General features: G+C 41.0%; 1 protein-coding gene across 1 annotated transcript in view; it reads left to right on the top strand.

Annotated features, from left to right (window-relative positions):
* DPYD (dihydropyrimidine dehydrogenase) overlaps positions 1–14,998 on the top strand; it is a gene marked incomplete at its 5' end in the record, with an annotated part of 351,370 nt that extends 336,372 nt beyond the window's left edge. Inside the window, 3 exons of the mRNA XM_084266073.1 lie at positions 1,656–1,799; positions 11,290–11,430; positions 13,549–14,998. Coding sequence (XP_084122199.1) covers positions 1,656–1,799; positions 11,290–11,430; positions 13,549–13,719 — 456 coding nt within the window. The 3' untranslated portion in view covers positions 13,720–14,998. The remainder of the gene's footprint in view (positions 1–1,655; positions 1,800–11,289; positions 11,431–13,548) is intronic.
* Between the last annotated feature and the right edge of the window lie 285 nt (positions 14,999–15,283).

Raw genomic sequence — 15,283 nt, forward strand, 5'->3', positions numbered from 1 at the left:
ACATCCTGGAACATTTTCCTTTCCAAGATCCAAGATCGTGTACGGCAACTGCACGAAAAGGCCAGTCTGTTTGATGTCTGCAAGGAAGCCCTCGAACATGACATTCAGGAGCAAAGTTCCCATTGAACAGACAAAAAAAGAGCCCTCTGCTGATGGGCAAACTCTGGCTGCATCTAGATTTGGGACAGACAGGGTCTGCAGCATACCCCACAGTTGCGGTCTTGCCTAGCATGATGCTTTGTCCCAGAGCACAGCTCAGTGCCAGCCCACAGGAGGGCATCTCTAGGGAGCACCATGGATTGCTGGTCTTGATCTGACTTGAAGGTAAAAATGTGTTGAGGACACAACCCAAGCCTTGGAAGCAGGGGAACATTTCAAGGACCTCACCCTCTGGCTGTACGCTCGGAGTGCCAAAAGCCTGGCAGCCAAGAAAGCTTGTATTTGTCATAACAAGAAGCCTGAGGTCCCAAGGATGGGTAGCATGACTGACAGAGCTCATTGAGGCATTTTTCTCCTAAGGATTAGCAGAAGAGCAGGCTCACCTCTTCTGGATTTACTTCATTTTAAAAAAATAATAATTTTAAATTTTTAAATAATTCTGGGTTTAAAATTCACATTGAATTCCCTCTTAAAAAATTGATGACCACGGCAGTACTGTACCTTGTTCGATATGCTCTTTGAGATTGTATTATTAGCGTGAATTAATGCTAGCAGCTGCTGAGGCTATGTATCCCCTGTTACTACCTGCTAGTTTCTGCAGTAGCTTCTGACAGGCTTTAGTTAGCTGGATAAAATACTTTTGCAGAGGAAGGAACTAGTTTCAGGGTAGGAAGGGTCCTTTTGCATCAAGTAAAAATCCCTGTTTTCTACCATTTTCCATTCACCTGAATCTGTGATCGTGGCACACTGCGACGGTCTGTGTCTCCGCCAGGTAAGCAAAGGGACCTTCTCTTTCAGGAAGCTGGGCATTTTCTGAAGCCTGCACCAATCCTTTCATGTTCTTGGGTGAGACAGGAGTTTTGCAATGCAGTGAAATCTTCCTCTAGAGTCTGCTTAATTGGGTTCAAGTATTAGATGTTGCAGAAAAGGCTGCAAGTGGGACATGGCGGTAAATTAGGAGATTAGACTATGTTTCAGTTCATCTGCTGTTTGTTAGCCTTGCTTTGACAGGTCAAGACAGCCTTCTGTTATCAGAATGCAAAATACATCTTTGTGAGCTTTAAAATATATATTGATATATTCATATGAATAATCCACACTGGTGGAACTCTTCTAAGTAAGCTGATAGTTTTATGATACCTTTCCACGTACTATAGAAATAAAGTTACACATTTGAATTATTTAACATGGTACATTTTTATATGTAAGCAAGTATGCAATGGGGAAATATCAGCCTGTTGGATGCTGACCTGCAATTCAGCTGTTTCTCTGCTGTGGTATATTAATATTTTAATATTCAATATATATTTTCAAGTCAGATCCTGAAGTTCATATTTGATTTTTATTCACTTCTCACTCTGGCACAGTCTCACTGATTTCAATTTCAAGCTCCTGAATAAGCAGCAAGTCGCATTCAGCAAGGACTTAGGATCTCGCCCTGGGATTGGACTCACCTGCTCATTAAGCATAACAATATTTCTGGATTTTTGTTTCAGAAACTACCCAGTTTTGGGCCTTACCTGGAACAACGGAAAAGGATAATAGCTGAGAACAAGGTTAAACTGAAGGAACAGAGCATGGCTGCCGTGCTTCCTGAGAAAAAGCACTTCATTCCAAAGAAGCCCATTCCAGCAATCAAGGTAACAAAAATACACGCTTACGCATAAGAAATGATCAGCCATCAGGCAGTTGACATGCACAGTCATTTCTAGCAGTTTGAGTTGGTTATTACTGCTTTTAAGCTTGTTAGAGGGCATCAAAGACAACTATTTATGCACACTTTCTAGCTTTTAACAAAAATCGATGGGAAGTGATTTGTGATGTACACGTATAGGTATTTCCCTAATGTCATTTTTCAAAATGAAGGTATGCAGGCAATGGAGCAGTAATTGTAGAACAAGGCATGGGTAATACCTTGAAGAATGAAGTAGAACTGTTAACAATTTCTTTCTATTTGAATGCTACAGTACGAGCTGAGTTTTGCATGATGCCTTTTGATTACTTGCCGTGTGCTAAATGCTTCCATTCCTCATGTAGGATCAATGGAAAAGGTTGGTGTTCAGTAAATATGAACGCTGTGTCATAGGTTTTCAGACTGAACTTTTAAAGCTGGAGAATGTTTGTCTAAGTAGTTGATCCACCGTCTACAATGAGTAAATGTCAAGGTGAAAAATAAAGCCTGTGACCCCATCTACTGCATAATCCATACATTGGAGCTTTTCCCTTCCCTTAGGTAGCCAATAAATGTCAATAAAATGAAACGTCAAAAGCTAATTATTCGAGGTATTCACTTCAGACCTTACTTAAACTTCACCTCTGAATAGGGAAATGCAGCCAGCAGGTTGTTTTGTTGGGTTTTGTTGGTTTTTTTTTTTTAAATCAGCATTTTCATGTAGACCCTTTTATAAAGTGGTGTGGAAATTCTATCTCTTGAGCTTGTTGACTGTCTTTCTCATATGTTAGAATATCTACAGGTAGGTAACTTTCACTGTATGGTCAGACCTGTAAGAAAAATAAGGCCAAATAGAATATGAGCAGTGGCTCAAAATGCCCAGAATTACCAAAGGAATTTTGCAGTTTGCCAACACAGACAGCATTCCAAGCCGACTGGTAGGACTGCAGAAGCAGCCAAGGAGAAATTTTGAGTCATCTTCCTGTTTAAGTTAAATAGTTTGCCACTTCTATAGACCTCTCTCCATTTTTTGGACTGCTTATTTTGGTTTATGGCATGCTATGGAAAATCGCTCCCCTCCTCTTGTGCTGAGGATCCCTTCTTTATGTATACAGAAAGTTCTGAAGAACAGCAATCTACTCCTTTTTTCTTGCTATGATGAGCGTTTTCAAAGCCTACTTGACCTCAGAGGTTTTATGGTTCTGTTCTGTTTGCAGGGAGAGTATTGATGTAGGGAAAAAGAGAAAGAAGAAGCAACAGCCAATAACTGAATTTTCAATGAGATAGCTTGCTTCTGAAAACAGCAGAAGAACCAAAATACTGATGCCATCCCAAAGCAAATAAACTGAACGAAGGAAAAAGTTTAGCAAGAGGGAAAAACAGACATAAAGACTTGAAAAAAAAAACAACAAACCATAAATAAAAAGTTAAGGTCAATAATTTATCAAGCCTGACTCCAAGTACAAAAGCAAAAAGAGAACCAAGTAGTAGGAGATAGATTAAAAGAAGAAAAGAGACCCTACTGCAGGGAAGAGGAAAATGAATTCCCCAAAACAAAAACTTTTGTTTATAAAGACATTGAATACTTTTGTGTGGTATCTGAGGAGTTTCTCAGCCAGAGAAATCAGGTTAGTGTCTCTCTCACAGCTTCATTTAAACAAGACTGAAAAAGACTGAAGCAATTAGAAGAAGGTAGGAACCACCAAAGCTTATCCTTGACAGTTTTCAGTCTGCCCACCTCTTTTAGAAGGGAATGTTTTAACCATAATGAGAAAAACACCAGTGAGGCGTGCCTGCTATGAAATAGGAAAATGCTTGGGTTTTGCTTGAAGTAGGGAACTTGCCACTATGAAGGGAGGCTTTAATAAAGTTTATTATTAATAGATCCATCTATTATTACGTTGTGGAGAAAATCTTCCAGGAAGATTCAGAATATGCATTAAGAAAGCTGAGTGAAGCTTAATGAAAAAAGGTGACTTATCTGATACCCTTCCCTGATTAGGAATTCTCCAAGGAAAGAGGAGGGGAGCTCAGACTTGAGAGATTTATTTGTAACTGTCCAAGTATTCACACTTAGAATTACAAATCTCAGACAGGCTCCAAGCATTTTGGTCTTGGCTGACCCTCTAGACAGAGGAAAGAAAATGTTCTGTTAGTTCAGATGAGGGGTGGGAATGGCCAGCTCTTATAGCTCGTCCCAGTCTAACTCTCGTTCTCTGGCCCAGTGAAGAGGTGTGCTCGAAAGGTATGTGTGATCAGACCTGAGGGATGCCTGTCCTTGAAAGAGTAATGGCCCCCTGCTTTGGCTGGTGGTATTTTTGGAGAGTTGCTGCAAATTTCCTGATGCCTGCCCAGAACTCCCTCATCTGTCTAATTGGCTGTTGGGTTGGTGATATGTAAATTCCAACATTTGTTTAAATTCCACAGGCTGCCAAAATGCCTTTTTTATAGATTTAAAAACCCTCTGTGATTATCCAAAATCTAATTTAATTTTTGGATGGCTTTTCCCATGGTTTTTCTCTTTATTTTCTTTATTTTTCCATATTAATTGAAACCACATACTTTGATATTCAGCAGAGTTGTTTCTTCTTTTCTCATTTGTCTGTAATATGGATGTGGATATGTACCTTGGATCTTTTCTTTTCAGTTGAATTTTGTACAGCTCCCACACGTGTATTAGCCTACCTCAGGTTACCTCCTTATTACTTCAGTTTCTTTCCATATACATTATTGTGCTTTTTTTCCAAATAATTCAATTCTTTGTCCTTCAGGGTCTATACCATAATACTCAGTCACCATTTACCTGCTGATTTTATTTCTTCCCTTTTTAGCCCACAAGTCTTGCTGTAGCAATGGCTCAGTTTGGTAGTTTAAGCACCCAGGCATAGCTCTGTTTGTCAGCTTAGCTAGGGCATGACACGTCGTTCACCTGTTGGAAAAATATCCATAGTGATCCTCAAGTTTGAATCCCTTGGGTTTGAACTATTTTTCACCCTTGTGTCTACAGGATATGTTTACATGGTCTTTTGCACATACATAAATGCAAGTCTTTTTATCCTGATGCCCTAAGCACCCAGCTGGGAACCAGCACCCTGGGAGGCATCCAGCCACATTTAGTCCAGTGCTGTGCTTAATCTATAAAATCCTCTTGAGCTGTGAGAGATGGAGAGTCATAGAATCACAGAACTGTTTTGTTTGGAAAGACCAAATCGTTTTGGAAAAGACCTTTTAAGATCACTGAGTCCAACCATCAATCTAGAATTGCCAAGCCCACCACTAAACCATGTCCCAAAGCACCACACCTGCATGTCTTTTACATACCTCCAGGGATGGTGGCTCAGCCACTTCCCTGGGCAGCCTGTTCCAGTGCTTGATAACCCTTTTGATGAAGATTTCTTTTTTAATATCCAGTCTAAACCTCCTCTCTATTGATCTAGGCACAGAAATACTATGCTGTAACAGGTTACCATTTGGATCCTTCCTGGCATGTGTCTGTGTGGTTCAACATGAGTAGTTTTAGCTTGTACTTGCGCACCTGGCAAAGACCACATTGTAATCGTCATCATAAATGTGGAGCTGTTGCATATTTCAGGTGGAACTATGCATGTCTCTCCCATAATTTATGGGGACTCTAAGTCTACTTCTCCCAAGTATTTGCTCCAACATGACTCACAGCAGTATTCCCTCCTGCAGCAGCCCCTAATGATCCCTTCTCTGTCACAGTACCGCAGAGAATATTCTCATTACGTGTGACAGTTTAAGCAAATTTAAATTAGTCTTCAGATCTAAAGCATCATATCCAAAGCAGAAAATTGAGACACTTTGCTCTGCTAATCTTTTGCATTTTCTGAACGTTCATCACTGTATTCCAGCTCTTTGTTTTTTCTTTGTTTAGCCAACTTGCAATCCTACTTGGTGGCTACTAAATTTCAGAACTCTGTTGTGTCAGAGGCCTGTTGAAAAATAAAGTGCACCTTCTTTGTTTATTAATTGCCTCACAGTCTTCATAAATAATTGTGATAGATTCACGAGGCATAACTTTCATTACAGAAGCCATATTGAACGAAGTAGTAAAGGCTCATTTGAGTTAATTTGTAAGTTCCTCTTTAGCTAGTACAGCAACTGGTTTACATGCTTTCCTGAAACAAGGCTTTAGAGGTCCCTAAATCCCAGAGAACATTTAATAATGTTTATAACTAGTAGAAAAGCGTCTGTAATCTTCCAATGTAAAGTTAGTTTTAATGAGATTACATTTTTTTGTTAGTTGTTTTACAGTAAATTGACCTTGGTCATGTACCCTCCGACTCTGCTGAGCTTTTCTTCTTTAAGCTGTATTTTTTTCCTTACATTTCTTCTTTTCATCAGGCATCTCCCTAATAAAGATAAAGACTGGTGCAGAGTCATATACTCTCTTTGCAATGTTTCATCCCCTTTCTGTGCTCTTTCGGTACCCTGGTGAGCCCTTTGTCCTTTCACAGCCTATGGAACCCTGAGACCTGCCCAAACACCCCGTGAATAAAACAAACAGAATACTTGGGATCAAGTGTACAACTTTGCTGGACAAATGTCAGATGCTTTGATAGGAGTTTTTCATATGACTTGGTGCTATACCAGCTTCAGCATCTGTATCATGGTCAATGATCCCTTGGAGACCTGCAGACGGAGATGGAGGCCTGTCCTTAGGACGGACTATTCTCAGGAGCAGACTGCTACTGCTGGCAAACGAAAGGTTGCCCAGCTTCCCTTGCCTGCTGTGGCTGTCAGCCTTGAGTGCACAGAGTTGCTAGTCAGCTAGTCAGCCAACCTTTCTCCAAACACAGCGTGACACGCCGTTTGTTTTATGGCGACTCTGAAAGTGCAGTACGAGGGTAAGCACGTGTGCTCCCTCTCAACTTGCTATATGAGATGCAGTACCTCCACTGTCTATGGGTTTCTCAGTCCAGGTCTGGGATGTTCATCATCTCTAGAGCACAGTGTGGTCTTTCACAGTGTGGTCTGCATGAAGATCTACCACGCAGCAGGTCTACAAGGAGCTGTACCCAAACCACGGACTGTATTTACAAACACAGTTTTACTAATAAGATGGCTAATGAAAAGTTAATCACCATAAAATTTTTGATATATTAACATTAAAAATGCAGCTATGGTAATAAAAGTACCATTGTAAAATAATATCCTACTAAACAGATCTGCTCCATGTGTATACTCAAACCCACATCTGCCTAGCTTAGTGACAAAATGCTTTTTTTTCTTTCTGTACTCATTAGTAACATAAAACTAATGGATTCTGTTCTGATTCTCTCCATAGCAACTGAATTCCCTGCCAGTTCCAGTTGCAGGACTAAATTCCTCTCCCAGTACAATTTTGTTGAGAAGAGTCAGACAGCACAGCAGTAACATAAACAGCACTTGAGGTCCCTGAGACTGAAAGGTGTAACTTAGGACAAAATTTAACTTCCAGCTTTTTTTTTTTCTGCCTTTTTTGCCTTTTTTTTTTTTTTAATTGCTGCTGGTAATGCATAATCCAGAAAGAACACAGCTTGACTTTCAAAACCTGGCTTCTGTTTGCAGGTCTGGCAGTTGGCATAAAACCCATAATACTGTAAACAGTGCAAATTTGTTCTGGAGGCCATTGAGATATACCAAGTGTGGAATCCCATAGTGCCATTTTAGACAGTTGCTTTTTAGAGTGAAACTGCACTTTAACAGCAAAAGGTGATTATTTCTTGCTGCACGGTTTATTTTGTTCCAAATGTTTATGACTTGATGGAAACAAGAAGCTCTGAGCTAGCTTGAGATGCTGTAAAAGAGTGCACCTGCAAAACATCTTTTAAGTACCATTGCTTTTTTAGTCGATAAAGTCTTGAAACTTTGCAAATTAATAAAGATACAGTTTTTGCTTGAAAGAAAGAAGTGATTAAAAGACACAACACCCGGGAGTGTAAATGATCAGTAAGTCATTGGCACAGTCGCTTGAAATCACTTTCAGGCCTCTGAAATGCCATCATCCTCCCTACTTGGGATTCTGAGTCCCCCGAAGTGTATTTTGTGAGCTGTGAGAAGTGAGACTCGGTTACAGATTCAGAAATCACCATGTCATACACATTGTTTTCATTACTCCCTTTGTAAGTTTGTAGCTGTTCTTCTCAGCAGCCATTTCCTGAGCTATCTAGTGCTGTCCCAAACCTTGGACTGTCTTCCTCTTGTCTCCCAGCTGCTTCTCTGGAAGGCCATTAACCACATCACTCCTCTCCCATTTAAAAAAAGCCTTTTCTAATTTCCAGCTTTACATTTATTCATGGCTGGCTAACAATCATATGTTCTTGTGCCAACATTGCCATTTAACTTAAATTGCTCTTTTCCCTCCCTCCTATATAAAGAAAGAGACATCATATTACCCCTCTGCCTTCATCCTCTTAGGCTCAACATCTTGTTAGGCTCCTTTTGTCTTCTAACACAAGCAAGGCCCTCCATCCCATGATTATTTGAGTAGCCCATGTCTGCAACTTGCTTGAGCTTTGTGGTTTTTCTTATCATCCAGATGACATTTAAAGAATGCAAATGTGAATTCAGAACCTCCCCGAAAAAACTGTTAATTACCTGTGCTGTTCAAACATCTGCTTTTGCTAGATTAAAAAGCCAAACACATCAGGAATCGCCCCATGTTGATGCTTTCACAACATGAGCAGGCACTGGAAAGCTACTTCACTGTACATTGTTTTACATCATTTCTTCAAATTCTTCAATACATGACACGTGCATTTGTGACAGGCAATGGAGTGTTTTGGGGCTATATGCAACAGAAAATAGGCTTATAGGATACTTGATACCACTGGGGGTCGTAGATCACACAAAGACACATTCATTTTGAAGCAGGTACGATACAGACAAGCCTACATGAGACTTGAAATAAGCCAGAGCTGAATCCTACAGCTACAGTTCTTCAACTGATAATGAAGACTGAAGAAACCTCAGAACTGTAGCAACCTGAAAACTGCTGAGCAATTCCCAGTAAATCCATGAACTTCTCTGAGTAATTACATGGAAAAGCAAATAGAGGGGTGTGAGCAGTTCCTAAGAGATTACATTTGATTGAGTTAGTTACTGTAGTGGAGGCACAGCAAAGGGCTGTGTGTTCACCTCCTTTGCAATACCAAAGCAAGAAGTATTCGCTGAAACGCTTTCATAGCAGTTAATTGACCTTTTACAGTGGTTTAAGTAAACAGGTTTTACTTCAAATTTGCGTTGCATTTGGACCAGGCACATCATCAGCTTGCACAGATCTATTGATGAGTGCTAACTCATTAGGCTGTGGTGACTTGCTCACTTCCAGCCAGCTGTCCACAGGCATCACGCTGCCTGGAAGAGCAGTGATGCTCCACACGTGTCGCTGAGAACTGGAAGGCTTTTAGCCTTGAATGAATGCAACCAAGGTATTCCATGTGTCAGCCATTTAGGGGATTGGCAGAGAAAAATCATTGGAGTGTTTCTGGAACAAGAAAACTGTACAATTTCCCTGCCCTTCTTCCTGGGCTTAGGATATGGTTGAATTTCCTACCTCAACAGTCATTAAGAGCAACCTCATAGATCCTACCACAGCACCCAGCGAACAACAAAATTTGTCTCACTGCATAAAGATGCTGTTGTGATTTCAGTGCTGAAGGCAAGGCAGTCCCCAAAGTTAAAACTTCTCTGACACGAATGGGAGTCCTTCATTCTGCAAGTAGAGCTGTTGTTGCAAGCTCTCAGCAGACTCAGGAAGACAAGTTTGGAACCATTTTTGCATTGAATATATGTAGCAGAGCTCCCTTTTAGGGCTAATATTGGTAAAGTCACACTAGCCTATTGCTCTGGTGTGGCATAGGAATAATGAGGGATGTTTAGTTTGTTTGAAAGTAAGGCTGCCCAAAATAAAGTATGCAGTGAGTTACAGGAATCTGGTTCTTCTGCAATGAGAATTCAAAACAATATGCAGAGCATTCTATGCAGTTACACATTATACAGGCTAACCTGTACTACTACACACTTAAAATGGTTGCTAATCATTTCAGAATAATTTTTTTACTGATAGGAATAAGGTAAGTATTTCTTCTTCAAAATATACTGACAAACAGAATGCAGAAATAAATCCTTATCATGTTTCTTGGCGAAGCAAGACCAAAGGTAAACACTTTGAAGCTTATAATTCTGGGCAGACTTGTCTGTGTCTCATATTTGGCTTGATCTTGCACATTTTTCAATTGACTTGGATCAAATTCCAAATCAAAATCTTAATGGCTTCTTGGTTTATTACAGTAGAATGGCTTTTGAAGCCAGTTCTGCTCTCCTATCACTCAAGATTTCTCTAATATGTAACAGTTATACCCCTTTTTTAAGCAAAAGTAAAATGTATTGTTTCATCACATAACCTTCATCTATTGAGCCCAGTTTTATCTTAACAATGTATTATCTTGCACATAAACTTGAGCTTTCTTAGCAACATGGGAAGTGTTGTAGACGTGTGGTTGTTGTAGGTGTGCGCTTAGTAAACTCGCCAAATATCCAGGCAACCAATACAGAGTCAATCATTTAAAATGCAGTCCTGTCCATCACCTGTGCTGTCCTTCCACAAGTTAAACTAATTTAACTGAGAGAGACCTGTAGCCCAAAGGACCTGGTACTCGTCCTGTCTTGACCACTTACTCAGGGAAGCTGAACTGCCACTGAACTTTGCCGTTTCCCTTGGAGTAAAGTGGAAATGGTTTGCATCAGGTAGGTCCCAAACCACGTCTTACAGAGGCCACGTCTTCCCCTTGTGGTACATACCCATGCCTTGTCCTGCCACCGTCTTTATTTTGCAGGATGAATGTGTAAGGCCAATGCAACAGATTCCTCCCTGTGACATTAACAGGACTGAATCAAGACCTGCAGGATGAGACCCACAGCTCGCTTCCATACGATATTTGTGATAAACCGACGATCATGTCACTTGCACATCTTACTGAAGAGAGAAAAGCCGATATTGTTCTCTCTGTCAGTCTATTTGATCATGCCCTTCTCTTGCTATGAGTTCTTAAATCTGTGCTAATGAGAAATGGCCAAGAATGAGCTTACTGTTTGTAGTGTGCCACTCCTGGTTTGTGCTCCATTTTGCTCCTTGAGGTTTCACACAATAATGGCAAAACAGTAGTGCATTCAAAATGAAGCACTAAATGTGTCACCTATTTGTAGGAGGTCTTTGTATGCAAATAGATACTTCTAGAGCTGCCTATGTTCAAAATGTGTCTCTATGGAGTAATCTTCATCTTTTGCAGGAGACTTGAAGGTCAGAAACTTGAAAATTAATAGGAAAAAATCCTACACATCATCACAATGCATGGCCAAATCTTCCATATTGAAGTCCTAGAAAGCACTCCTGCGTGATTATAGAAACTGCTTAGGTATCTTCTAAATGAGTCAATAATATTTTTTTTCCCTAGGATGTCATTGGAAAAGCACTGCAGTATATTGGAACATATGGTGAGCTCTGCAACACAGAGCAAGTTGTGGCTCTGATTGACGAGGAAATGTGTATCAACTGTGGCAAATGTTACATGACCTGTAATGATTCTGGCTACCAGGTAAGAGCACAGCTGTAATTAGCAGAAAGGCACAATGAGTTATCTTTCTGCTGCTGGGAAGAAAGAATCCACCTTCTGTTAATGAGCAGGTGGTAAAAACAGATGTCTAAAATATTGGATTGGAACCCCAGCGTGCTCCCAGGCTACGCTGCACAAGCCCTGTCTGAGCTGCTTGCGCAGCGGTGAGACCACCACCCAGCGTGGCTGCTTCTGGAGGGCTGTGCAGAGAGTACTGCATCTCGCTGCCACACTCTAGGTCACTCTCCCAGGTGTTCCCATACTGCAGGTGGGAAGTGGGATTCTTTTTAAGAGGAAGAAAGTGAGGGGGACCCGAGTCGACAGGTAGTTTTTGGTAGTTTTCAAGTGCATGAGGAGAAAGGGAAGAATGCATCCCTTCCCACCAAGGGGACCTGGGAAAACAAGAGCTGTTCTTATTGCCAAATGCTTTTAAAGAAAGCTGGTCCTTGTTTTTGTCGGTGTAACTGAACTTGAACTAATTCAGGTTTCAGGCAGGTGGGTTTTTGTTTTGATCTCGGTTGAGGTACAAATCCTTTCTCCAGGATAGCTGCCAGGGCTTAGAGCAGCAAGCTGAAGTTTGCAGAATTCCCAGTGAAAGGGAGGATAAAGCCCTTGGAGAGCAAAAGACTGAGTTTATATTTAGTAAAACTTTATTTTCTATAACTGGGGAAAAAAAACCCGGAACCAAAATAATCAGTTTAAAACCCTGGGAGGTTTTCTAAGAAATAAAACCAAACCAAAACCAGACTTAATTAAGGAAATTTAAAAGAAAGTAATTGCAAAGAAATTCTTAATTGCAAAAAATCACAACCCCACCCCCCCCTTCAAAACTGCATCAGCTTTATGCTTCTCTCTGTTTCCAAAATATCCATGCTGCCCTGCAGAGCTATCACCTTGTACGACTCCCAACAGAAAAACTTTCCTTAATTTAAAGTTGGCACTGCAGGCCGGACTTCCTCTCCTCCTTTGAACTCCCTTTCAGGATGTGCAATGTTGTTGGGGAGAGAGGAAGGAGTCCTAAATACTCACAAACCAAAGCTCTCTTTGTGCTCAAACTAAACCCAAATCTGTGGATTTGGGGCAGTTAGTACCTAGTTTGGGCTCTTGCTGGTTGCTGCAGCAACTTCTGTGCTGTCCTAGCAGTGAAACCCCAGATGCCCCCTTTGGAGACAGCACGCAGCACCCCCCCCCAGTACCTCCCTTCTCCTCCCTGGCTCCCACAGGCGCTGAGGGTGGCGCGGGAGGTTCGCTAAGGCACCGCTTGTTTGCAGCACAGCCAGAGTTCAGCTTTCAGGCCTGGCTTTTCCTTCCTTGAACTCTTAAAAGTAGATAGTCAGGGGTGGGGGTTTTTTATTTTTTTACTTTTCTAGACTTGCTTCTTAGATATTGAAGCCTTTGCTGTTGTCTGGTGCTTTTGGTTTTGCTTTTCATTGCCATTTCCATTATACCAGGAGCTTACTTCATCGAGGCTGCAATTGTTGTTCCACATTCAAATACACTTATCACACTAATTGGTAATGAGGATTCACTGCATGGAAACGTGAGAAATAAAGCACGCTCTGCCTGCCCAAAACTCAGATATCCCTTTTGAAGATTCGCAAAGGGAAATAATCACACGAGGCACAGCGTGCTGGGTTTTTCTCCACGATTTATTAAATTAGATTGTTTATTCTGTGCTGAAAACAAAAGTCAGGAGAACACGTTGTGATCGGCGCTGTGCGGAAGGCGTGCAGGCACGTCCTGGTGCCTCCACTCAACCAATCAACCCGGCAAATCGCCCTCCCATGAAATACTCCTTCATGGGAAGGAGAAATAGCCCCCTGGAGTTGAAACATCATGGGCCAAACTCCTCCTTTTGAAAGCAGCCCTTGTGACCCGTGAGCTTTTGCCGAGCTAGCATTTGGCCCATATTTCTAATTTTAAAGTGTCGGGAGGAGGGGTTGTTTTGTTCCCTGCCAGTTGAACAGTTGCTATAGCTGCAGCGTAGAATCGCACCAAGATGTCTCCAAGTGCTGTAGCACAGGAAATGCAGGCGCTAAAATGGGAGCAATTTTGACCTTTTCCGCGAGTGACATCAATAATGTTTATTCCTGTTCGCAGGCTATCCAGTTTGATCCCCAAACCCACCTGCCCACGGTTACTGACAGCTGTACAGGCTGCACCCTGTGTCTCAGCGTCTGCCCTGTTATCGACTGCATCCGCATGGTTTCCAGGACAACACCCTACGAACCAAAGCGCGGGCTGCCCTTAGCCGTGAACCCCGTGTGTTGAGGTGATCGGTCCGACAGCTAATGTGAACTTTACACTTGTTTGATGCAATTGATTTGCTTTCTAATTAGTCCTTGAAAATCTGCTCTCATAAAACAACGCGGTATCGATAGCTGTTACGATGAGCACCGCGTCTTCCAATTACTATTTTTACAACAATTAAGTTTTGAAATTATAGAAAAGGCCACGATTAGTTCAGCCCCGGCTGTGACTTGCCCACTATTTGAAGTCTAACTTTCTCCTTACAATTCATGCTGTAATTTCAAAATTTCTCTATAGACTCTTTAATCTCTATGTATTTTCTGGCTGTAAATATAATTAAGAAAGCATTTTTAATGAACTACAAATCAATGTACAAGCTAACAGGTTTCAAGGAGGCACTTTGTAATTAAACATTACATTTAGTTTTAAAAGAGTTTCTTAGAAGATGTAATTAACTACATAGCATTCAAACAAAGCAATGTGGCTTCTATTTTTCTATGGGAAGAAATGAAAGGGAGTTTAAAATAGGATTTGAGAACTGGATTAATCGCTTTCAACTACTACAGCATATGGTAGTGTATTTTTATAATCCTTTCTAATTCTTCCTCACACTAGTCACTTTATAGAATAAATTTGCTGTGCACTGACTGTGTTGGACTCCAGATTTGTGTGTTGCATGGGTAGCTTGATCGTCACTTTTCCCCCCCAGTGAACACTCATAACATCTCTCTAAAAATGGTTAAACTGGCTTATTATGAAGTCCAGGTTGCATTTCAGGATTCTGAGATGTGACAACATTTTTTGCTCCAAGCTCATCCTCTAAATAACTTTTTAATTGTGCCAATTAATGTTCCAGAATGTACACGTTACAGGTCAGAGATCTGATTACGTGCAAATGGAATACAGACCCTGCAGACGGCGTTCGCCAAGCACAAACACACAGGGCAAGCCGGAAAGATTATTTCCCCCAGTGCCAATTTTTCATACTTATTGGTTATGTATGGTTATAATAATTTCACAACCAAAAGAAATATAGAGTTGTCTGTCTTGCTAAACAATATCTCAGGTTTAATCCATTTTTCATTCACAGTAGGAACTTTCTAATACGAGTGTATTGCTGTCTGCTTTACTCCACTTAAGAATATAAAGCCTTTAAGTTCCATAATAAGAAATGATCTATCAATTCAATTTCATATACCCTCTGTCGTGATCAGCAAAAGCTTTGATTAAAAATACAGCCTGACTTTGCTTTCTTGATTTATGAATTGTGCACCGGATTATAAATAAATGTTGAAACCAACTTGGGTTTGTTTGTGTGGGTTTTTTTTATTTAATAAACAGATTTTTCTTGTAGAGGCTTATCAGGTGGTGTTTCGTGATCTCTAAGATCCACTCCAGGAATCATTAATGAGTTAATTCATGTGTACATTATTCCCTTAATTGCCTGCAGTGCAGAATGTAGCTTGCTCTTTGCCCCTCTCTGGCACCTCTTTGCCTGCCTTTGACGTGTCCTCCGTTCACATCCCTTCCCCACGCGGACACACGCACACGCTTGTGTGCACACGTGTGCACACAATGTGGCATC

This window comes from Gallinula chloropus, assembly GCF_964237585.1.
Source record: "Gallinula chloropus genome assembly, chromosome: 6".
In the NCBI taxonomy this organism is placed as follows: Eukaryota; Metazoa; Chordata; class Aves; order Gruiformes; family Rallidae; genus Gallinula; species Gallinula chloropus.